A 26,206-nucleotide genomic window follows, 5' to 3' on the forward strand; every position below is an offset into this window, starting at 1 on the left:
GCCCATCCATCTGGCCCATCAAGACTCACTCTCATTTCATCAGTCCATAAAACCTTAGAAAAATCAGTCTTGAGATATTTCTTGGCCCAGTCTTGACGTTTCAGCTTGTGTGTCTTGTTCAGTGGTGGTCGTCTTTCAGCCTTTCTTACCTTGGCCATGTCTCTGAGTATGGCACACCTTGTGCTTTTGGGCACTCCAGTGATGTTGCAGCTCTGAAATATGGCCAAACTGGTGGCAAGTGGCATCTTGGCAGCTGCACGCTTGACTTTTCTCAGTTCATGGGCAGTTATTTTGCGCCTTGGTTTTTCCACACGCTTCTTGCGACCCTGTTGACTATTTTGAATGAAACGCTTGATTATTCGATGATCACGCTTCAGAAGCTTTGCAATTTTAAGAGTGCTGCATCCCTATGCAAGATATCTCACTATTTTTGACTTTTCTGAGCCTGTCAAGTCCTTCTTTTGACCCATTTTGCCAAAGGAAAGGAAGTTGCCTAATAATTATGCACACCTAATATAGGGTGTTGAAGTCATTAGACCACACCCCTTCTCATTACAGAGATGCACATCACCTAATATGCTTAATTGGTAGTAGGCTTTCGAGCCTATACAGCTTGGAGTAAGACAACATGCATAAACAGGATGATGTGGTCAAAATACTCATTTGCCTAATAATTCTGCACTCCCTGTAATACTTGGGTCTCACTGGCTCAGCCGGGTTGAACCCCCACTGATGCACCCGCTGGGCCCGGACCAGCACATTCACCCCCAGTCTTGCCAAGATCTCACCCTTTACTTTTGGGTAGTCGGCCGCTTGATCGTCCGGCAAGTCGAAATACACCCGCTGAGACTATGATGCCAGGAAATGAGCGACAACCTCAGCCCACTGGTCCTGGGGCAGTCTTTCCCCGGTGGCCACTTTCTCATACATCGCCAGGTAGGTTTTGATGTCATCTGTGGGTGTCATCTTAGGGATCACTGCACGGACTGCTTTCCGGGGATCGTGGACGCTTGGGTTGCTCCTGCTGTCTGCAAAGCCATTGCGTGTTGTAGCAGCAACTGGTTGGTCTCTTGCTGCTGCTTGTTAGCCTCTCGCTGGTGCAGGTTGGTCTCTCGCTGCTGCAAATTAGCCTCCATGAGGGCCTTCACAACAGCCTCCATTTTGTCATGTGACACAGGTTTGAAATTAGCTGGTTTGATAACTGACATACAACTGTGCCCAAAAATGCAAACCAAAAATATTTCAGCGTTCATGTCAGCCTCACTGCTCTTGCCCGCTCCAAGCCACCAATTGTAGGGATTTGCTCTGGTAGGCAGGTTAAGCGGACGCAGTACAGAGGCAAGAACACGGTAGTAAAGCAAAAGTTCAGTCCTGGTGTTAATTTACACCACATAAAGTCCACAGCACAAACGTGTCACCTGGCGGACTGTTTTGTCCATGGCAATCCGCAGCCTGATTTTCAGCGTACGGCTCTCCAGCACGCTACCAACTGGTTGGAACCCAAGACCACAGTGCTTCACAGCTCAACTATGAAAATGCAGGGTAATCCACACACAGCTGTGACTGCTGGCTGGGTTTTTATTCCCAGCCCAAAATCTGGCCTGGAACATGGGGAACAGCCACCCACCCTGCTCTTTGGCTGCTCCCAATAAGAACCGGCCCGGATCGGCTTTACAGCCACACTAAGTAAAAAACACAGTGTCAGCCAGCCTAGCTGCTGCTAACACACTAGACTACCGGTTCCTATCTCACCGAGGCCAGGAACCTTGGTGACACGTACCTTCCGTCAATGATGGACCCCCTGCACCTTCCTACAATACATACATGCTACAGACATAGTGCTGTGATGTCACAAGTTGCACATATTGCGAAAAAATATGCGCATCAGTAATTGCCCAAAATTCGCAAGCGCAAATATATTGGTGCACTCTATCTGCATATAAAGCTTATCTAATGCTCTGCCCTGCCAACCATTTTCTCCAGTCTCAGGAAACTTATACCAGCTTGAAAAATGTAGCATAAGTGACCCACGGCAGTATTTTGCACGCATTACGCGAATAATACATTGCTGATTTTTGCAATCAAGAATATCATTCGCGAATATATGACGAATATTCTACAAAATATTTGCGAATATTGCCCCTGCCGCTCATCACTAGAGAGGATAAGAAAGGAGAGCGTCTACAATCAGGGCATACATCAATAGATGTAATAGATATATAGTGCTATATTCTCCTGTATGTTTGGTAAAGTTGAAAGACCAGGCAGCATGCTGGCTTGGAACTGTGGCCTGTGTCTAACTTCCTCGGCCCTGCCCTGCAACAGAACAAGGCAGCTGGCACAGATTGCCACAGAGGGGCAGCTATTGGGGAGGCATTTTGTGTTGCTTTGGGGGTGCTAAGGCAGCATTCTGTTCCACATTATAGTATTTGGTTCTGCTGGGGCATTATTTTATGCTACATTGTGGTATTCGATACTCCTGAGATGGTATTTTCTGCTGCACTATTGTATAGCTGACCCCTGCCTATTTCTATTGCCTCCGCCTTCTGCCAAATTAAACCCACCTACAACATGAGGCCATTTTTCTTTGCTTTCGGTTCCCAATCTGCCCCTTATAAAGAGTATTATGCAACATGTAAATTATTGCTGAGTAACGATAAAGCCAATTTTTCCCACATCCTAATTACTGCTATTCCAAATATTAATAATAACCGTATAAGAAACCCTCTCGATCCCCTCTCTATAGGGCAGATGTTGATGGGTTATTGTATTTTTTAAGTATTTCCTTCATTTTGCTGGCTTGATGTATCATAAAATCTTCTATTTTTGCACGCCTTCATTACTTCTTAATCCCTCTTTGACACACAGTCCCCTATTGTGTCTAGAATTGCTTCCACTAACAGCTCTATTTACTACCAAGCGGTAAAATGAGATTTGTTATGATTCCCAATAAACCATATGCTTGCTTCATTTTTCGTGATCATTTTTTCAGGTACTTTTCACTGATGAATTCTTAAAGGGATCAGCAAAAAAAGGTTATTCCTTGTACAATATAAAGTTACACAATTCAACAATGTACTTTCAGTATCAATTCCTTATATCATTTATTGCAATCATTTAATAGGAACCTCTATTCTACTGTCCTGATCATCTGATGAACACATGGTGCATGGGATGTTTCCGTGTGTCCATGTACCCATATTCTCATTGTATGATTGGGACATATTTCTCACTGAAAACCTACAAGCACAGATCTTGAAAACTGTGATAAAGTGGTGCGTTTTTAAAACTTTTTTTAGTCCTAATGCACACGATCATGTGTCTTTTGCGGTCCGCAATTTGTGGATCCGCCAAATATGGATACCGTCCATGTTGCATCCACTTTTTTTTTCCCGGCCAAGTATAGGACATCTTTCTGTGGAACGGACAAGTGGATGCGGAAAGCACACAGAACATAGAATATGTCTGCAAAATGTGGGCCACAGAGCCACTGAAGTCAATGGGTCCACAAAAAAAAAAAAATGCGTACGGCACACGGAGCGCATAAATATTTTGGGGATCCCAATTTGTGAACATGTTTTGTGCATGAGATCTAATACAAAGAGTAACCTTTATTTGATGAAACCATAATACCCTCAAAACTAAGGGGGGCATTTATTAAGACCGGAGTTTTAGACGCCGGCCTTAATAAACCCCTGCGCCGGTGGTGGATCCGCCGGAGTTATGTAGAGGTGCCAGCTTCTTTATAACTTCGGTGGATCCACCACCGCTTCTAAATGTAAGACAGCTTCCTTGCCGGAACATCTCCTTCTCCGCCCACTTTTTTAGACCTGGCATGAGCGGGGTAAAGTCGCAGATTATACTAATATAGTAGACTAATATAGTAGGATTTCAGCTTCATAAATATCCCCCTAAATCCCTTCATCAATACAATTTTACCATATGACATTTTGCAAGTTATTTATAGGGGAATTTATTTTTAAATTTGTGCCAGTTTGGGGACAAAACAAGGTCAGAAATTATGGTTCAGGGATTATCTGTACTATAACTTGCAACTCTCCACCCCTCCCTATCAAAATTGGTGAGTAAAATGGGTGGGATTTAGCAGAAGGGGTTATGGTCAAAAATGGTCCAGCAGATTTTTCTTTCATCCCTCCTATACCAGGTTTCTTGTGTAAAAAAAAAAAGCCCTAAACCCCAGGTTTGCGACCTTACAAATGCAATTGCACCTTAATCTAGGCGCAAGTGTAGTTTCTACGCTGCCCTTGACACTTTCCTAAAAGGGTATCTAAGAGAAATTCTATGGCACACCAACCACCATTGGTGTGCCATAGAATTTCTCTCAGATATTTACTTATCCCTCTGTGAGCACCCACCTTTAAGAAGGTGTGCAGATCTCAAGAACCAAAGAATTGAAACTTTCCTAAAAGGGGGCATGGTGGGGGCGGAGTGTTGGGGGGGACCATCAGCCCTGGCACAGTTTTCTGGCATAAATGGTAACTGAAAGCTACGTGTAGATTTTATTTTAGGTGCATGGCCTGCCTAATTTATGATATAGAAATCACGAGATGACCACGGCACTCTATCTGAGACTGGTAGGTTTAGGGTGCGCGTCTAAGTGCGTTCCTGGATCCACCCCTCGGAACTGGTAGGTAATAGAGTAATTTAGACAGCACTCCAGTATTTAGATTAATGCTTTTTTTATTTGCCGGACATAGAGGTCCTTTTTGGGACTGAAGCCCCAGCTTCAGTCCCAAAAAGGACCTCTATGTCCGGCAAAAATGTCCATGGTCAAAAATGGTCCAGCAGATTTTTCTTTCATCCCTCCTATACCAGGTTTCTTGTGTAAAAAAAAAAAGCCCTAAACCCCAGGTTTGCGACCTTACAAATGCAATTGCACCTTAATCTAGGCGCAAGTGTAGTTTCTACGCTGCCCTTGACACTTTCCTAAAAGGGTATCTAAGAGAAATTCTATGGCACACCAACCACCATTGGTGTGCCATAGAATTTCTCTCAGATATTTACTTATCCCTCTGTGAGCACCCACCTTTAAGAAGGTGTGCAGATCTCAAGAACCAAAGAATTGAAACTTTCCTAAAAGGGGGCATGGTGGGGGCGGAGTGTTGGGGGGGACCATCAGCCCTGGCACAGTTTTCTGGCATAAATGGTAACTGAAAGCTACGTGTAGATTTTATTTTAGGTGCATGGCCTGCCTAATTTATGATATAGAAATCACGAGATGACCACGGCACTCTATCTGAGACTGGTAGGTTTAGGGTGCGCGTCTAAGTGCGTTCCTGGATCCACCCCTCGGAACTGGTAGGTAATAGAGTAATTTAGACAGCACTCCAGTATTTAGATTAATGCTTTTTTTATTTGCCGGACATAGAGGTCCTTTTTGGGACTGAAGCCCCAGCTTCAGTCCCAAAAAGGACCTCTATGTCCGGCAAATAAAAAAGCATTAATCTAAATACTGGAGTGCTGTCTAAATTACTCTACTGCCTAATTTATGATGAGGTGTACATCTTGTCATAAATCAAGCGCATACTCTGACAGCTCAGGAGATAGCAAAGTTCGGTGTAAAACGCCGTTCTTTGATAAATTCCCCCAGTTCACACTTCAGTGATTTGGTCGGTGATTTCCATCAGTGATTGTGAGCCAAAACCAGAAGAGGAGCCTCCACAGACATAAGGTATAAAGGAAGGATTTGCATCTTCTGGGTTTTTTACCCTCACCCGGTTTTGGCTTACAATTAGAGATGAGCAAAGTTCTTAAAAATTAGATTTGGCTACTTTGCCAAAATTGCTTTGTGAGGAAATACTTTGTCACAAAGTGCATTTCTTTGTAAATAGCGGGTGCAATGAGGGGGAACGGAGATTGCATCGCCTCCCATCATCGAACCCCTCAGATGCTGCATTCATCACTGATCGTGGTATCTGAGATGCATATTAAAGCCTTTCAGGGTTTGATTAGTAAAATAAATAAATACATTTTACTTACCTTCTCCATTTGAGCCCAAAATCTCTCGCAGTGCATGATGATGTCATCACGCTGGCCGGCGTGGTGACGTTGTACATGGGATCTTTAAGCAAGATGCCCGTGGCGGCCTCTTCGTGCCCAAATGGATGAGGTGAGTATGATTGTTTTTTTTTTTACCGCCATTTCAGGGAAAATTATTGATTTGTTACCACGAAGCGCAAGGAAATTCGGCTTTCCGGCAAATCCAACTTTCCCTAAATTTCGGATCAAAGTCCACTTTGGATACTTCGATTCACTCAACAATAACTGATAGAAATAACTGATCAAATCATTGAAGTGGGAACTAGGCCTAAGTTTAAAGATAGAAAATGCTAAAAAGTGGCACAAATCTACCCTTCTCATAGCAGGCTAAGATTTCATTTTCTGTATTTCAAGAGGCGACAAATTTATGAAATGTGTCGCATTTTGCTCCAATGATCTTCTGTTTGACATATGAAATGTCAATCTTAAAGGGGGACCTGACACCTCTCCTGACATGTTTATCGTACTACCTGCATTCCCTATGTAATAACAATTCTGGAGCATCTATTCTTATGACTTTATTATTCCTAATAGAAGTTTATGAATCACTTGCCACCAAAGGTCCAACTTGGTATTACCAGTGGTGGTGGTGCTGATGGTTGCAGTCTTTCACTGGCAGCTCTGATTGGATAGTGTCACACCTCCAACTGGTAACACCCAGATGGACCTTTATTGCAGACTGCTGGCAATTCAATTATAAACTTCTAGTAGGACTAGGATGAGAATTTTGCCAACAGAATTGTTTTACTTGGCGAATGCAAGTAGATACTAAAACAGACTTGTCAGGAGAGGTGAGGGATCCTCTTTAATGCATCTGCCCCATGCTTTCATCTTGCCCTCCCAGTCCTACCTTGCAGTTAGAGAAGGTGGATCTCCACATTGAATGTGGATAGTGCTAAGCTCCTGCATGCTACGTAGCCTTGTAGCCGGAACATTCGAGTTGGGGAGATGCGTGGTCTTCTTGTTCCGACGAGAACAGCAAGAGCTTGAAAATCCATGATGACTGGAGAGTGACGGGCTGCGGCTGGAGGGATAGTTCTGCATGGAGCTCTCGCAGCAGTTCTGATCAAACATCTGTTGGTCCATGAACTCATGGTTCTGTGGAGAGACAAAATATCAATGCCGGAATGATTATGGCAGATACTGCTGAGTCTACAGAACGCCTTGCTATCACAGGGAGATACAGCACAGTAACGGCATTACACTTCCAAGCAAGCACAACTCACTTTATAGCTCCAGTTTATTAATAAACCAATTTCTCAGCAGGCAAATTAGAACTATATCCAGCGTGTTGTGCGTTTGCTTTTCAATTAGAATGAAAGGGCTTGATAGAAATTAGAAAAAAAGTCTGCTGCTTCCCCCCCCCCCCCCCCCCCAGTAATGCTATTACCCATGGGCTATGTTTGTATAATGGCTGAGCCCCATTCAAGTGAATGAACCTGAGCTTCAATACCCGCTACAACCCCTATAATCAAATGGCACTGCAGTTAGACAAAAATCCATTTACAGCCCTTTAACGGGTTACTGCAATTCAGATTTGAACTCGTGTTTATAATGGTAAGGACGCAGTATGCTTCGATTTTATGGCGAGATGGAATCTTAAAAAAGTGCAATAACCTTTGTCTCGCCTTCCCGGTTTAATGCGCTCATATTACTTCTCATTTAGACAGAAATAACATTTTTTGCTGCAGTACTTTACTTCCATTATTTCTGCTGAATGCTTCTATGGCAAATTCTTGCCTACTGTGCAGTATAACTCTCTAGAGTTTACCATGAAAGCACTATCTATCATTCATAGATCTATTTTCTTTCGACTCCATTTGACACTGACTCATTGACCACATTTAGCAAACTTTTTCTCTGTGTTAGGCCTCATGCACACGACCGTTGTGTGTTTTGCGATCCGCCATTAATATAACTGCCTATTCTTGTCCGCAAAATGGACAAGAATAGGACAGGTTATATTTTTTTGGCGGACCACGGAACGGAGCAACGGATGCGGAAAGCACACGGAGTGCTGTCCACATCTTTTGCAGCCCCATTGAAGTGAATGGGTTCGCATCCAAGCCGCAAATACTGTCGTGTGCATGAGGCCTTAGACAATCTGGGAGTGGGTGGATTACACAGAAACCAACTTAAAACCAAGAGTGGGCATTTTCACTGGTTTCATTGTTTAGACATAGACCTTGTTGTGGCAATGGATTGAAACAAAGTGTATAAAAGTATATGCAAATATGTAGGGCCGCCATTAGGGCTGTGTGGTCGTAGTCGGTACTGCCTTAAAGTGCCTGTCCACAAAGATGGGAAAAAAAGGCTGCTAGCCATTACCTGCTAAACTATTCCTTCCCCTGGCAGTGTTTCCCTCTTGCCCACCAACAGAGCCCCTGCATACCTATTTTTAAATGGCTATGCTTTCCAGCAGAGGGTAGTGGAAGGGTTAATGCTGCATACTTGGGGTCTAGTGGGTTACTAACCTCTCCAGGCTTCAGCATTGTCAGGCTGAACATTGATAGTTTAGCTTCCTGTTTCCTCCCTGCACTGATCATAGAGATGAGTGCTGGGAAGGGATAGAGAGTATTGTGCAGCTGTAATTGTATGACTGCACAGTTATCCCTATAATCCAGGATCACTCTCTCCTAACATTAAGGAGAGAACGTAAGGAGTCTTTTCAGAAGCAGACTTTACCGGGGGTTAGCTTCCGAGCTGTGTGGCCATGCTGCCATGAAACTAAAAAGAAGTGTGCGCACCTTTGGCGGGGGGGGGGGGGGGGGGGGAATGTTGGCAAACCCCCTCTCTTTGGCCGACCTACGAAGGGAAACATACTTACCTGCTTCCTGGCATTGGCTCCCAGCTCCTTCTCTCCTGTTTTGATGCCGCTACAGCTAACTGCTGGCCACAAGAGTCTCCTCTTGTGTCATGTCAGATGGTCATGTGACCCAAGAGGAGCAGGTCATTGCTGAGGCCAGTAATTTGCTGCGTTTATGGCCTAGGGGACAAGGAGAGAAGCCAAGGCTGGGGAGAGAAGGAGCTGGGAGTCAGCGCCAGGAAGCAGGTAAGTATGCTTCCCTTCACATGTCTGCCAAAGGGGGGAGGGGGTTGCCAAATTCCCCTCCCAAAGGTTCAAAGCCCCTCTAAAGGGAACAGTGCCACCTGTCCCTTCACATAGTCATTGCAGGTTTTTGCCCACCCTGCTGTCAATAACACTTCATTCTCTCTGCCCCATTTTCTGCCCACAGAGCCTTGTCACCTATTGTTCCCCATTGCCCCCAACAGAGCCCCTTCCCACCTACCATTTTTCCCCTGTTATCCACAAAGCCCCTGCCAGGTTGTTTCTCCCCTGCTCCCCTTCCCCCACTACTACCCGCTACTTCTCCCACAGAGCCTTCCCTGTGCCTTTCCTCTGCCATGTGGCATCTCACCCCTACTGCCCCAGGGGTTCTGCCACCTTATGTTGTACCCTTAGAGCCATAATAAAGAGGGGTCAAAGGACGCAGACTTCTTGGCTGTGTTAGACTCAAACTCCTGATGGCGGCCCTACAAATACATTATATCCTCTCTCTAATTGATTGTCAATTGTTTTGCATCTGACTTAAAAAACCTGCGAATTTGCCCATCCTTAATTAAACACATGAATTAAAATAGAAAATGTAATACCTTGAAAGTGGAAGTTCGTACAGATAATAGGGGATCATCCACAAGATAGGACAATCCCTACAGGACAACATGCCAATAGAAGATAAGAACACAAATTGATTGTACATTCCAGCATTCCATTTCTCAGCTCCAACATTCCATATCGCACATGCTGGGTTTTAAAGGACAAGGGTCTGCTTCACTGTCACAAGTTGTTCATTTCTAAAGGTCATTTAGCACAGAAGAACCTAATACTCCAATGGCATGAAATTTACAAAAATAGTGACTACATTATCTAAGATTGCGCCCTTGGATTATAGCCTGGTATCATGACTTCTATAGCTTTTGGGCAGTAATGTTCCCCTATGTCCGCTGTTGATTGACAGTCTCTTATCAACATTATTATTATTTCAGAATAATTTATGGTCTGTTAGAAGATCGCTCTTGTGACAATAAAGGTGCACCTTTGTGCTCTAAACAATTTTTTTATTCTCAATATTTAGCATCCACAAACAATAATTCTAATGATTGGCTTACCAATTGCCTCACTTCTGGATAGAGATTTTCTTCCCACACAAAAGGAAAGATCCACCATGGACGCAATCCTATTATACAGTTCACTGATGCAAATGGTAGACATCACGTCCCACAATGGACGTTTGTCACTTTATCACTGGGTGCCGCATGGCTGGGATCCCACCAATCATTATCATGGGGACCAACCTCAAGGCACCCCGTTCAACTTCACTGCATGACCGCAGTGAGGAGGAGTTGGAATGGTGTGGCAGTCGAGCATGTGCCCTACCACTCCTTTCAATGTCTGTAAGGCCAATGGAAGAAGCCTTAAAGGGAATCTGTCACATTAACATAGTAACATAGTTTATAAGGCTGAAAAGGGACATCTGTCCATCCAGTTCAGCCTGTTATCCTGCAAGTTGATCCAGAGGAAGGCAAAAAAAACCTTGTGAGGTAGAAGTCAATTTTTCCCATTTTAGGGGGAAAAAATTCCTTCCCGACTCTAATCAAGAAATCAGAATAACTTCCTGGATCAACGACCCCTCTCTAGTAGCTATAGCCTGTAATATTATTACACTCCAGAAATACACCCAGGCCCCTCTTGAACTCTTTTAGTGAACTCACCATCACCACCTCCTCAGGCAGAGAGTTCCATAGTCTCACTGCTCTTACCGACATTGTATATTAAAGGGGTTGGCCTATCTCAAACCCGATGGCATATCACTAGGATATGCCATCAATCTCAGATCGGTTCTGCGACCCATTCCTATCTCCAGAACTGGGTCCCTTTGGTGAATAAGAGCACATTGTGTATGCGCAGAGTGCTCTCCATTCTCTGCTATGGGAGTTCTGAAAATTTCTGGGCAAGGAAGCCATAGAAGTGAATGGAGAGGGCACCAAGCATGCATGGCCCCCTCTCCATTCACTGCTAAGGGGCTTCAAAAAATAACAGAGCCAGTGCTCGGCCATTTTCAGAACTCCAAAAAGCAGTGAATGGAGGAAATGGAGGAAAGCCAAACTTGTGAGGTGCGCTTTCTTTCAATTTCGGGGGGCCCATTTTGGAGATAGGAACGGGTCGTAGAGGTGGAACCAGCACTAATCTAAAATTGATGGCATAGTCTAGCAATATGCCATCAATGTCTGAGATGGGAATAAGTCATATCTGCAGGAAGCATGTTATAGAGCACTAGTAGCTAAGTTGATTAATATATAGTTTTCTACAAAAGGATTCAATATAACTTGCAATTTATTTATGAAAATCTCTGGTCTTTCTATGTTTAGTAGCCATGTGGGTATTCTTATCAGTGATGAACAGATGTCAATAACTGAATAGGACCACCCACTGGACTCCTAGAAAGAGCAGAGATTTAAATGAACAAATGACTAGTTATACTGACTCTTTTCTTCCAAAATTATACAATAATCCGCTCTGATTTTCCTGCTCTATAACATGCCTCACCATACTGAAAGTGACAGGTTTACTTTAAAGAGGTTGTCCGTGATATTGATATCGATGGGCTATCCTGTCTGAAGAGGCTGCTGTTTGAGTCCTACAGTTTCCTCACAGCTCATCAGGCACAGCGCCGTACATTGTATAGCAGCTGTGCTTGCTATTGAATGGGACTTAGCTGCAAATAGGCAATGTGACTGATCAACGTGACATCATATGGCCTATGAAGAGGCCATAGCACTCACTGGAGCTCTACAGCCTCTTCAAACAGCTGAACAGAGGGGATGTTGGGAGTTGAACCCCCACCAATCAGATGTTGATGACCTATCCTTGGGACAGGCCATCAATATCAAAATCTCAGACCACTACTTTAAGGTGGTTTTACACCAAAAAAACACTTATTCCCTACCCACTGATCACCGGGAGTATTACTGCTGAACCCCTAGCAATCATAAGAACAGATGTCCACAATCTCCAAGTTAACTATCTGGTAGAGTACATGCTCTATCTCTAGTATTCCCATAGAAGTGAAAGGAACAGAGTGCTAGTGCTCTATTGTCATGGAGAGTCAGGAGGTCCATTCTCATGATTGCTGGGGTTCCCAGAGATTTGACCCTTAGGGATCACTTATAAGCTATCCTTCTTTGCAGGAAAACCCCTTTAACTCTTGCTTCAGAAGAAGAAGGTGAAAGTACGGTGGAGATGCAAAAGTGAAATGAATAAATGTATTATTAAATCTTTTTTTGGGAAGTTTGTCCATGAAGTGCTTTGTATGAAGCTCCTGACATGCATATCTTATCATATCATCAGTTATGCACTTTCCCGCTAAGCCCTGCCAGTTAGCTGTCTTAATAGATATTTTTTGTTTCTTCTCAGTAGGCAAATCTCAAACCAGCAGTGAGCCAATTTGTAGCAAATATCACATAGCCAATTCAGTAGCATTCTGGCAAGAAAATAGTTTAATGAGAAAGCAAAAACAAAGTTTTCAATACAAAGGCAAACTCAATCTAGTACAGTCAATTAGAAGCAAACATTGCATAAGAACAGGAGCATTTATATAGCATTGACAGACAATGCAATATAATAATGCAGATATGAAAAAATAAGCTGCTGTGCTTGTTGCTCTGTTGAATTTCTTATAGACAATAATGAACATAGACGATGTAAATGTTCAGGACAAGTACATTATATTAATGGAGAGGACAGACTGATTTTTTTCCTTACTCATCATTTTTGCATGCTTGTGCAGAACAAGCCACTTTTTCTTATGACAATAACATATGTGTGTTTTGGACACTTGGTCACAACAAGTCACAGTTTTTTCCCAAAACACCAAGAAAAAGCTGAACACGAGACGGTGTAGTGTGTTTTAAAACACACTGTTTGTTAATGACGTCAACCATGCATTTACACATAGCTATATATAGGTCAGTGTAATTATTTGCTATTGTTGTCATTGCATTTGAGGTTAAAAGGGAGGGGGGAGTCCTAGGAGACTAGAGGGTGTTATATACCAATTTTTAGGGGAATTGGAGAATATTCAATTCATGTAGAATGGATTTGGCTATGAATCAAATTATTGTTTAAAATGTCGCCGAATCAGACAAAACAAATTTCTGAAAATTTGCTCATCTTTAGTTTATTGATCATGTATTTTTTTTTAGCACAGAATTTTATGTCATGTTTCTACTTGTGATGTTTTATATCTATCACCGGAGGAAAATACGCTGATAAGATTGATACTGCACATCCAGTAGGACCCCTGCTCAAAAAGAGGATCCCTGTATTTGAATCCACATTTCCACAAGCGCACCCTGGGTGGGATCCAATGTAGTTTATTTAACACGCTTAAGATTATACTTATATAGAATTAAAATCTTGTGGTTATGCATATAGAACATCTTAAAACCCTATGATGTTTTATATGCATAACCACAAGATTTTAATTCTGTAAGAATAATTTTAAGCATGTAAAATAAACTACATCGGATACCACCCAGGGTGCTCTTGTTTTCCAATTCTGTGCAGTAAACTCCCAGACTCCACGAAGCAAAGGAACAGCCACAGCGATGTGTAAGTGCAGTGTCTGCGACTGCACCAGCTTGGAGAAAGGAAGAGGGACGCTCCTGCACCTAATAGCCGACTGCCTTGGCTACAATTCGGCTTACTGGAAACATCTAACAGTACCACACTGACTGATCTGGTGAGATCTGGACTTTTCCAGAATATTTATTTTTAACTGCTAACAAATTTACTGTGCTAGGCGTAGAAAATGATAAATGAGACGGGCCTAGTGCCCCCCCCTTCCCCACCCATGCCACTCCTGCTTTTTTAGACATGGCATGAGTGGTGAAAAGTCGCAGATTGAGGTGCAAATAACCTTTACAAAATTGTCATATATCATTTAGTAAATGAACCCCTATATATGTTAATTTGCCAGCAATAAATTGTCCTGCATTTTGTAATCTGCAGTATGTAAAGATGCAGAGAACATCTAGCGGTGTGCTTCATAAACCAATCTTGACTTAATAAAAGAGCACGAACAAACATTGTTCCACGTAAATTTCACATTTATTAGATTTTTTTTCTTCGGGACATTGTGCAGCCTTGCATTCACGAGCCAGAGAACTGAGCTCACAAATGTATTTTTAATGTAAAATATTTTTGGTGAAACATTCTTATGTAGCCCTAATTAACTTATGGTGGTGACAGTTGGGGGAAAGTTTTTTTTCTATTTGCTGCAGATATCAACTGGATTTTTTGGTTTTATATGTATGGTACATTATCTTCCTTAGAACATGTTATGCTGGCTGTCAATGTGCTCTAATATAATGAATATTATAAGGCTGTTCTAGACCGTTAACGTTGATAGATCAACATTAGACTGAGCTATCATTATTTGATTTGTGGACATTTGACTCCCGACACCCCCTCCAATCAGCTGAATTAAGACGTCACTGTGTCCCATTTATTGTTTACCCAGGCATTTTACATACAGCACATGTGATTGAGACTGAGTTGTAAGACCAGGCACAGCCACAACCATATGTAGGCCATCAATATCAAAGGGATTCTCTTACAGGTGCAGGGATTAGCAAAAAAAAAGTTCCCTTCTTCTTCACGTCTGGTCTCTGCTGGATTAGAGGTGTGACAACATGTGACTGCTGTCACCACCAAGGCCATTGAGTGGCCAACCGTGGTGCATGCGTGTAGACGGCATGTCACACTTCCAGTCCACCGGAGATCAATAGTGGAGGAGAAGGGCGCCCAATGCTGGATCAAGAGCGCAGGTTGACAGGTCAGCCTTTTTTCAAATCCCTCCACCAGTCCTTATGATATAAAAATTTGTTACTGGTCTTAGAGAAGCCTAAAGGGGTTGTACAGGGGTTTTATACTGATGACCTACCCTCAGGATAGGTCATCAATATCGGATCGGTGGGGGTCCGACACCACCACTCCAGCCGATCAGCTGGCACTCCATGTGAGCTCTGCTTCCTCTTCATTACACTGTGCATCGTCTCCCTTGCAGTGTCGGAGTAGTGTAATTACAAGTACTCGCTCCATTCAAGTGACTGGAGCGAGTACTTGTAATTACACTTGCCTCCGAGGCGACGGAGCTCTGCCTCCTCTTCAAAGAGCTGATTGGTAGGGGTGCTGGACGTGGGACCCCCACTGATCAGATATTGATGACTTATCCTGAGGATAAAAAGTGCCAAAGAAAAAATACAACGCTTCGACTGCATGGTAGTCTTTCTCAAGTCGAAACATTGCATTTTTTCTTTTTGTACATTATTATGGACCCTTTGTGAATAAAGAACTTTTGGAGGACATGCTGTCATTGACCTTTTTTGAGGTATCTATGTAGCAACCATAGTGGATCTGAGGTTGCACGGTGGCTGGTGCATTCCTGGAAGAATCTATGGTACACTAGTGCTGCTTTCAACCTGTGTTTATCCTGAGGATAGGTCATAAATATAAAACCCCTGCGCAATACCTTTAATGTCTCAGAAGATCTTTAGGATTTGACATTACTGAGATTGTAAGTGACTACTGTATAAGGCCACAAGGGTCCATGTGCACATCAAAGCCGAGAGCCTGGACACCAGCTTTGGCAATCTATTCAATCTATGAGTCTGTAGGATCTACAGGCCCTGCTGCAACATCTGTGGGCAAATGTGCTGCAGTACACCATGTGGAATGCCTCCATGTCCACCATATCTCATCTTGTATCCAGGCTAGAGGCAGCCCAACAGGGTACTAGAACCTCCTTTTAGTTGTACGGTTTTCTCCAATAAACATATCCTTCTAGATTCTTATAATTCCTAGGAAACATAATGGGGGTCATTTATGACCAGGTATACGCCATTTTTGTGGTGTATATCTGGCACGGATTCTGTCGCACTCCATGGTGCGGCAAAATCTGCGTCTTCTTACCCGCTCACGCCAGGTCTAAAAAAGTGGGCATGGTGTGGGCAGGGAAGGGGAGGGGACTGTCTCATTCATCATTTTCTGATTTAGGTGTAGACAATGGTCTAAATATAAGAGATCAAGGAAACTGTCTTACATTTAGAATCGGCACTGTATGCACCGAGGTTATGTCGAGGCTGGCGCCGCTACATAAATTCGGCGTTCCACCGCCAGCTATAGGGCTTAATAGGACCGGCATCTAAAACGCCAGTCTTAATAAATGTGCCCCAATGTTTTAAATGGACAAGTAAAGCCAAGCTCATTAACCAGTTTTCTGAGCTACGCTTACGACCACAGCTATTTATCATGACCATCTCCATTCAGATTCTTCAGGCATAATAGTATTGATTACTGTGCAGCTAAACAAATGAATCCTGCTTGTGTAAAACTTGCAGATGTAGTAATTGATGAATTTGTCATTAAACTTTTTTTTTTTTGTGTGTGTGTAAACAGGGTTGTCCAACCATCTTAAAATTTTTGAAGCCACTTAGAATATTAGAAATTATACTTACCTTAAAGGGCATCTGTCAGCAGATTTGTACCTATGAAACTGTCTGACCTGTTACATGTGCACTTGGCAGCTGAAGGCATCTGTGTTGGTCCCATGTTCATATGTGCCTGCATTGCTGAGAAAAATGATGCTTTAGTATATGCAAATGAGCCTCTAGGAGCAATGGGGGCGTTGCTGTTACACCTAGAGGCTCAGCTCTCTCTGCAGCTGCACGTTCCCTCTGCACTTGGATTGACAGAATCAGCTGTGATGGCGTTTTCACTGCCTAGCCCTGTCAATCAAAGTGGAGAACGCCTGGCAGTTTCAGAGAGGGCGGAGCCTCTAGGAGTAATGGCACCGCCCCGTTGCTCCCAGAGGCTAATTTGCATATATTAAACCATTTATGGCAATTACGGCACATATAATCATGGGACCAACACAAACGCCTTCAGCTGCTCGGCGCACATACAACAGGTCAGCCAGTTTCATAGGTATAAATCTGACAGATTGCCTTCAACGATCCTGGCAGTCTCTGTACTTCCTTCTCCATCTAAGACTTCTTGACATGGACTTGTGACCGCTACAGCCAATCACTAGCCACAGCGGTGACCTCAGTGGTGTTCACAGATCAGCCAGTGATTGGCTGCAGTGGTCATATTTTTACGATGAGACCATATTGCTGGAGCAGGAAGTACAGAAACTGGAAAGGGATCGGGAGGCATTGGAGCAGAAGCACAAGAGTTTTTTTTTATTATTTTATAGCTCTCTAAGCGGTTTTCAAAAAATTGTACATGGCTAGACAGCTCCTTTAAGATCCTGCAGTAAGTTTACCTAAAGTCTAAGGAAAACTAACACATTAAGGTATCTTTGATAGTTCTGTATGAAGATCTCACTAGCCACATGCATTGTGCGGGTTACATTCATCCCTGGGAAGACAGGTGGTTCATAGAATGAGCCATACATAGCAGATTGTGTCATCGGCCACGGTTGTACTTACAGTTGTCTTTTCCAGGCAGTGCAGCAGGTGGTGGTGTTGACTTTCTATCAGGGAAGCTGTTTTTGCAATGTGCGGTTCTTCCTCGGTGGAGCCCTAAGCAGAGACAGAGCTTAACATTAATGCATTTAATAAAGCCCACTGTGAAATAAGGGATCAGAACGGTTCTGAGCTGTGACTTGTAAAGTGGATTGTCCGGCCACAGGTTACTTTTCAGAAGACTATACCTGATAATCCTTCCTCCTAATTCCTCCTAACTGGTTCCTTCCACTGCTCATAGATGCAGCACAAGTTCCATATGATAAAGACAGGTCGAAGTTGTCAGCAATGCATGCGTTTAGCAGTAATGGGTATACATTAGTATTTTTCTTTCAGTGTTGCAACACTTTTGTTTTAAAGTTTGTATTATTTGGATTGTTGATATTTTAGGTTTGCTTCATTGATCCTTCCTACACAATGTTATCCGTGTATAAACTATCGTTCATTTTATTGTGGAATTCTTAAGGAGGACCTGTCACCTCAGTGGTTAGCACTGGTGCCTTGCAGAGCGGGGGTCCTAGGTTTGAATCCAACGAAGAACATCTGCATGGAGTTTGTATCTTCTCCCCATGTTTGCTTGGGTTTCCTCCGGGTACTCTGGTTTCCTCCCACACGCCAAAGAGATACTGATATGGAACTTAAATTGTGACCCCCATTGGAGACAGCTTGATGCTAATGTCTGTAAAGTGCTGCAGAATATAGTAGCGCTATATAAGTGAGTATAATAAATAAATACTTACATTCTCCTTGTGCCATTCCTTTATTATTCCTGCTAGAAGTTATGAATGAATTACATTACAGTTTGCAATCAACATCCAGATGGGTGGTAACCGTTGGGGGTCTGTCTCTGCACAGTCTGACATTATCCAATCAGTGCTGCCAGTGTCAGACTGTGCAGGGACCCCCCCCCCCCCCTCGCAAATGGTAACTCCCAAATGGACCTTCACTGCAAACTGCTAGTAGTTCATTTATAACTTCTAGCAGAAATGATAAAGGAATAGTACATCATAGAGTGATGAGAATAGATGCTCCAGGATTATTATTACATGGAGAATGCAAGTAGTTACTAAAATGGAAAAGTCAGGAGTAGTGTTGAGAGAGCATGCTTGGCCGAACAGCAGTTCGGCTCAAGCATCGCTATGCTTGGCACATCGCAGTGTTCGGCTGAATACTGTGTATGCCACAGCACAATGAAGATCAATGGGAGACCCAAGCATTAAACCAGGCACCCCCTGCTCTGAAGAAGAGAGGGTGCCTGGTTCCCAGAAAAAGGTTAGAAATGGATGGAAACGCCACTGAAATGGTTTGAAAACAGCATGGGAAGGACATCTGGATGCATCTTGGATTCCTATTATCTATGACATACAATAGACAACCACACAAAGGCTACATGCCAAAAGCCGGGTATGTGCAAGCCAACAATCTATCCATGAGACAGATACAGTCAGCATACCTTACAATGGCACCCTTGTGCACTATGAGACATTCAAAACCAGCTTCCCCCCCTCCCTCCCCAGCCAGTAAGCCTCAAAGTTGCTTCATAACTGTTGGATGACTTGGGTGGACCTGCGCACCTAGATCAATATCATTAGGGTGACAAAAAGTTTTCTGATTGTCCTAACATAATATTCAATAACCTTTCTATACAGTTTTGTCATGTAAACTAATTTGCATAATCATGAGCATATGCAAATTAGCTGAGTCTGCTTGTTTTTCAGCTGAAACACCATTTGCATGGAAAATTTGCGATTAGAATATTCACGAACAACACTACCCATGAACAGAACCATTTATTGGATTCATAGTCTTATAAAAAGACTATGAATGCAATAGATGGTGCTGTTGATGACTCATGAACAGCACCATCTATTGGTTTCATAGTCTTTTTTTTTTAAATGCATTTTATTAGGTTTTGATATAATTTGCACATTTACATTCAAAGGTACATATTGGATCAAATTACAGGTCATATTCCTTTTTACAGATATGTGCAGTGAAAACAAAGATAAAACACATATAAACAGTGCAATAATCCTTTCCCTAAACATTTCCCTTCCCCCAAAAACCCTCCCCCCTTCTATACAGGTGATGTGGTTTAAAGTTTTCTTTTTATTATAGGTATTCCTGGAGGTGTGCAGTGTCTCATTTCGGAGTTCTTGTGGATTTATTGTTGTGTAGTCTCATGGTAGTGCGTCTTTATGTAAGGATTGATGATGCTTTATATGTTATTGGTTTCATAGTCTTATCATAAGACTATGAATCTAATGGATGACGCTGTTCATGACTTATGAACAGCGCCATCTATTGGTTTCATAGTCTTATGACAAGACTATGAATCCAATAGATGGCGCTGTTCATGAGTAGTGTAGATCGCAAATATTGTAATCTCAAATTTTTGTCGCAAATTTTCAGCTGAAAAACAAGGCAGATTCTGCTCATTTGCATATGTCCATGTTTATGCAAATGAGTTTACATGACAAAACTGTATAGAAAGGTTATTGAATATTATGTTAGGACAATCAGAAAACTTTTTGTCACCCTAATGATAATTATCTAGGTGCGCAGGTCCACCCAAGCCATCCAACAGATATGAAGTAACTTTGAGGCTAACTGGCTCTCAGTCAGATGAGAGCTGGTTTTGAATGTCTCATGGTGCACAAGGCTGCCATTGTAAGGTGTGCTGACTGTATCTGTCTCATGGATAGATTGTTGGCTTGCACATACCCGGCTTTTGGCATATAGCCTTTGTGTGGTTGTCTATTGTAGGTAATAGGAGTCCAAGATGCACCCAGACATCCTCCCCATGCTGTTTCCAAACCATTTTGGTGGTGTTTCCATCAATTTCTAACTTTTTTCTGTAAACCAGACACCCTCTCCTCTTCAGAGCAGGGGGTGCCTGGTTTAATGCTTGGGCTCTCTTATTGATTTCCATTGTGCTCGGTAGAGCACCCGAGCATCCCGATGTGTTGGGCCAGAGCACCCCAGTACTTTGGTGCCCGATCAACACTAGTCAGGAGAGGTGACAGGTCCTCTAAAGAGCCTTATTGTGTTATTTTTTTGCTTGTATAGTTGATTTTCTGATTTTCATTTAGCCTGAGCTGTAGCAAGAGCTATTTTGGAGACTTTGTTTACAGCGGACTACTGAACATGAGAACTCAGGAATTGACATTGGGATTTAGAATGGTCTACAAGAAAAACTGTCTTTGTTTCCCATAACAAGCAATCAGAGCTCAGTTTATATTTCTTTGACTTTCTGGCTAACTTAAATGTGCGCTTTGATTCACTGCTATGGAAAACTGCAGTGGCCGGGTTTGGGGTGGCTCCAACACTATGCTGGGTCTTCTGGACACCGCCGAAGTATCACCATGTGTTGCTGCTCTCCAGAGGGGATGTTAAGGTGAGTTACAATCCAATGGGAAATAATTCCAGAGTCTCAAGGCTTGCAGTAAACCAGTGTGCTTTTTAGTGGTGGAACTCAAGTGCACAACAATGTAGGTGATGCACTGAGCTGGCCCCTCCAGTTTTCTCCCTAGCAGAAGATGGTTTCATGCTGAGAAAAGGCCTGCGTGAGCTATTCCTCTCTCACTCAGAAGGCTGTTTCCCTGGCCTAAGGGCTGGTGACCCAGGGTCTGTGGCAGAGTATCCCCATCTCAGCATCTTCTGGTCACTTGTGCAGACTGGCAGAGTCTCTTCTGCTAAAAATTGGTCCCTATCTGCAGACAACTAGGAGCTCTAACAGCTCTCTTTATATTCAGATGTAGCTGAACTAGAACCTTCTAGTGTGTGTGTGTGTGTGTGTGTGTGTGTGTAGTGGTGGGGGAGTGGAGAGGCACAGCCTAAACAGAGACATTGTTACAATTTCTGTCTGTCGCAGACTTGCATATGGCTTTAATAGTCTATATCAATGACTAAGCAGTCTTTTTAGGCATAAACAAGTCTTCAGACATAAACAACAGAGCTAAACCAGACAGTCCAGTCAGAAGGTCAGGGTGACTATTTATACCTCCAAAGGTTTGCATAGTAAGTTTCATAAAGTTTCTCAGTATTAGCTGGCTGTGCATTAACCCTTTAACCACAGTGCGGTGCAGATATAGTGCAATTACAGTGCAAATGGACAAGATATAGTATAATAAACTTATAAATACAGTTCAACAATATAAAACACTAAGTGCACACAACAGCATAAATGACAGTGCATTTTAACCCTTTAAAGTGCCATAAAGTAGTGAGTTGATGGCTTTGCATAGCAGCCAGGGGGGCAAATGTCCACAAACGTCCATAATCCAAAGTACCCTTGCTCCAGGGTGCTACACAACAAACATAGTTTTTCTTTTAGACAGTTTTGATAAAGATGCCAAATGTACTTCTATAGGACTGTGTTGTGGTGATGCTCTGTGATATATGCAAAAGTCACAGTGCAGCGAGGAGGAGGAGGTGATCATCACCTATTGTTAATGTTGTGATCATACGTTACCTGCCAATAACTTTATACTAGAGGTGTTACCTTTTATTGTAATCCTGCCTGTGATGACAATGAGATGACTACTGAGAAAAGATCTCTAGAGAACAGTGGGGCAGATTTACTAATGACAATACACAAAATGCTCATTGTGGAATTAAACTGCGCCAACCAATATGTAGTGGAAACTTAGACTGGACAGCTTTTTGGTGCACAGACAAAATTCTAGCATAAATTTGGTGCAAGATTTACGATACTCCAAATTTACAAAGGTCCATGCCAGAATAGTAAATTTCTCTAACATTAAGACTATGATTCATATTATCAGACAGTGTAAAGTACTATAAGTAAATTAGTGACATGGAAAAATACAAAACACTCTTGGGGTCATTAATTCCAGCTTCCTAGCTGTCTTACATTTAGGGTCCATTCACACGTCCGTGGAATGGGTCCGCATCCGTTCTGCAATATCCGGAACGGGTGCGGACCCATTCGTTCTCAATGGGGCAGAAATGGATCTGGAGAGCACACTATGTTCTCTCCTCATCCGCATTTCCGGAGCGCGGCCCCGATCTTCTGGTTCGCAGCTCCGGAAAAAAATAGAACATGTCCTATTCGTGTCCGCAATTGCAGACAAGAATAGGCAGTTCTATGGGGGTGTATTGCAGATCCGCAATGCACTACGGACCTGTGAATGGACCCTTAGACCATTATCTACGCCTAAACCAGGTGTAGAAAATGGTAAACAAGACACGCCTGCTGGCTCTTCCCTGCCCACACCCACTTTTTTAGACCTGGTGTGAGCAACAAGTCTCTGACTGTGGCACAAAGGACCTTTGCGCTGCAATCTGTGCCAGAAATACACCTAATATACACTCACCTAAAGAATTATTAGGAACACCATACTAATACAGTGTTGGACCCCCTTTTGCCTTCAGAACTGCCTTAATTCTACGTGGCATTGATTCAACAAGGTGCTGATAGCATTCTTTAGAAATGTTGGCCCATATTGATAGGATAGCATCTTGCAGTTGATGGAGATTTGAGGGATGCACATCCAGGGCACGAAGCTCCCGTTCCACCACATCCCAAAGATGCTCTATTGGGTTGAGATCTGGTGACTGTGGGGGCCATTTTAGTACAGTGAACTCATTGTCATGTTCAAGAAACCAATTTGAAATGATTCGAGCTTTGTGACATAGTGCATTATCCTGCTGGAAGTAGCCATCAGAGGATGGCTACATGTTCTCATTCTGTTTACGCCTAATTCGGACTCTACCATTTGAATGTCTCAACAGAAATCGAGACTCATCAGACCAGGCAACATTTTTCCAGTCTTCAACAGTCCAATTTTGGTGAGCTCGTGCAAATTGTAGCCTATTTTTCCTATTTGTAGTGGAGATGAGTGGTACCCGGTGGGGTCTTCTGCTGTTGTAGCCCATCCGCCTCAAGGTTGTGCATGTTGTGGCTTCACAAATGCTTTGCTGCATACCTCGGTTGTAACGAGTGGTTATTTCAGTCAACGTTGCTCTTCTATCAGCTTGAATCAGTCGGCCCATTCTCCTCTGACCTCTAGCATCCACAAGGCATTTTTGCCCACAGGACTGCCGCATACTGGATGTTTTTCCCTTTTCACACCATTCTTTGTAAACTCTAGAAATGGTTGTGCGTGAAAATCTCAGTAACTGAGCAGATTGTGAAATACTCAGACCGGCCCATCTGGCACCAACAACCATGCCACGCTAAAAATTGCTTAAATCACCTTTCTTTCCCATTCTGACATTCAGTTTGGAGTTCAGGAGATTGTCTTGACCAGGACCACACCCCTAAATGCATTGAAGGAACTGCCATGTGATTGGTTGACTAGATAATTGCATTAATGAGAAATAGAACAGGTGTTCCTAATAATTCTTTAGGTGAGTGTAGGTGCATTTCTGGTTAGTAAATGACTCCTTATATTTTTATAGTTTCTCACAACAAAAGTATGTGGACATCACCATAACACCTATTTACATAGTGTTTATATGGAGTCCGTCTGACGGCTATAACAGCTTCTGATTGTCTAGGAAGGTGTTATAAAAAACTTTGGAGTGTGCATGTGGAAATTTGTGCGCCTTCCACCAAACATGTTGTATGTGTAAGGTTAGGCACTTACTGTATGTTATGGAAGAAGGTCTGGCTCAAAAATGTCATTCCAATTTTTTCCCAAAGGTGGCAAATGGGATTGATGTCAGGACTCGTCACACTATGTCTTTATGGACCTCACTTTGTGGCAGGGCACAATTATGCTGGAAAGGGCCTTCCTCAAACCACTGCCACAAAGTTAAAAGCATACAATTATCTTTGTATGCTGTAGCATTCACTTTACCCTTCACTAAAATTATACGGCCTAGACCTAATCCTCAAAAACAAGCCCATAACTTTATCTCCTTCCACTATATTTTACAGCAGGCACTTTTCATTCTAGCAGGTAGTGTTCTACTTCAAACCGTAATTTGTCCATCAAAGTGTGTTTAGAAAACTGCTCAGGTCTAGTGGTGGTGTGCTTTACATTACTCCAACCAACTTCTGGTATTGTGCATGGTGATCTGATGTCTCTGCGCAGCTGCCTGACCATGGAAACCCCTTTTATGAACCTCCTGAGGCACAGTTCTTGTGCTGATGTCACTACTAGATGTACTTTGCAAATCTAGCAGGTCAGAAATCACAAGAACTTGCCACTGGCTGCACAATGTTGTCGGTGTAACAGAGATATTACCTTTAAAATAAAGCTTCAATGTGTGAGTAGGGCTTTGGCAGATGCAGACCTCACATTGTGTGTCCCTACCCTTAATGTAATATTGGCACTGTGCAAGCGTTACCAGCAAAATAAGATAATAATATTAGGAATGGCATCACTAGTGATTCGACCTTCTACCCTTACCCAGAAAGTTAAGAGCTTGACCAATCATGTATGTAGAATGTTTCCCAGGGGCTGTTAAAAGAAAAAGTATATTTGTACCGTGTAAGCCAATAAATAGAAGATAAAAACTGAGATTCCTCAGTGGTTGATACCTTTTAATGGCTAACTGAAAATATGATGACAAAATTGCAAGCTTTCAAGACTACATTTAATATCAAGACTTTCATGTATGAAAGTCTTGATATTAAAAGAGAATTTCAAATCTCGGACAGGAGAATAAAAACTCATAAATATTTGTAAAGGCTGAGCACTCACCACCTGGACCACAAGGAGAATAAAAGAAGCCTGAGTAATAGTTAAACGCTTAAGTAATTTATTATAAAAAAAAATGCAGATATATGACATAAATTGATAGATATAAAAAAACATTAAATATGAGATAAAAATACACAAGAAATTGCTATAAATATAGTACAATATAAAATCGCATATGTGGCTGAGGTAGTTGTATATAGCAGCAATGTATATTGACAGCGTGGATAAAATCACTGGCCCATTATGGAGCAGTGTATGTCTTCCAATTTGTTATTAGAATGTTCAGTTCTAAGACATCGATGTTAGATGGTAATAATAATCGTAACTAATATCGCATATGGTGTTCCCAGCTTGGTTATTTATCATCGATGTGCTGGCAATAGAGGGTTAGGCATAAGATCGCTGACTGGTGTATTGTAATTACACTTCCCAATACATATGTGACCTGGTTAAGAAGTTAGAGGAAATTGGTACCACTGAGGAAGGGGCCAGGAAAAGATCCCGAAACGAGTTTTGTTGTTTAAAGACCCGCACATCAGCTGATGGACATTTATCTATCTATCTACCCCGGATTTGGACCCTCCTTCATGCACGGTTCAACACTATAGAGGCTGGCTTTATTCCCACTCGGCATATATGGAACGGTGTGATTTAAATATTCGGTCCTGACAATTGGGAGACATTACCTGAATAATCCCCACGGTTGGAGACAGTCAGGGGCGTAGCTATAGGGGGTGCAGAGGTAGCCGTCGCTACCGGGCCCAGGAGCCTAAGGGGGCCCAAAGTCCCTTGTGCCATATAAGAGGACACTGGTATTATAGAAAGTACATGCTGGTCAAGTTACACCTCTGGCTGAAGGGAAGGGGTTAGGTCAAGAATTT

General features: G+C 42.7%; 1 protein-coding gene across 2 annotated transcripts in view; it reads right to left on the reverse strand.

The window, feature by feature from the left end:
- The window catches only part of KCND3 (potassium voltage-gated channel subfamily D member 3), a 421,590-nt gene that overhangs the window by 7,627 nt on the left and 387,757 nt on the right, over window positions 1-26,206 (reverse strand). Inside the window, exons 4-6 of one of the 2 annotated variants that reach the window (XM_040423873.1) lie at window positions 17,614-17,706; window positions 9,715-9,771; window positions 6,911-7,158 (exon numbers count right to left, since the gene is read on the reverse strand). In XM_040423873.1, coding sequence (XP_040279807.1) covers window positions 6,911-7,158; window positions 9,715-9,771; window positions 17,614-17,706 — 398 coding nt within the window. The remainder of the gene's footprint in view (window positions 1-6,910; window positions 7,159-9,714; window positions 9,772-17,613; window positions 17,707-26,206) is intronic. The other variant, XM_040423874.1, reaches the window with a different exon arrangement.

This window comes from Bufo bufo, chromosome 3, assembly GCF_905171765.1.
Source record: "Bufo bufo chromosome 3, aBufBuf1.1, whole genome shotgun sequence".
Taxonomy (NCBI): domain Eukaryota; kingdom Metazoa; phylum Chordata; class Amphibia; order Anura; family Bufonidae; genus Bufo; species Bufo bufo.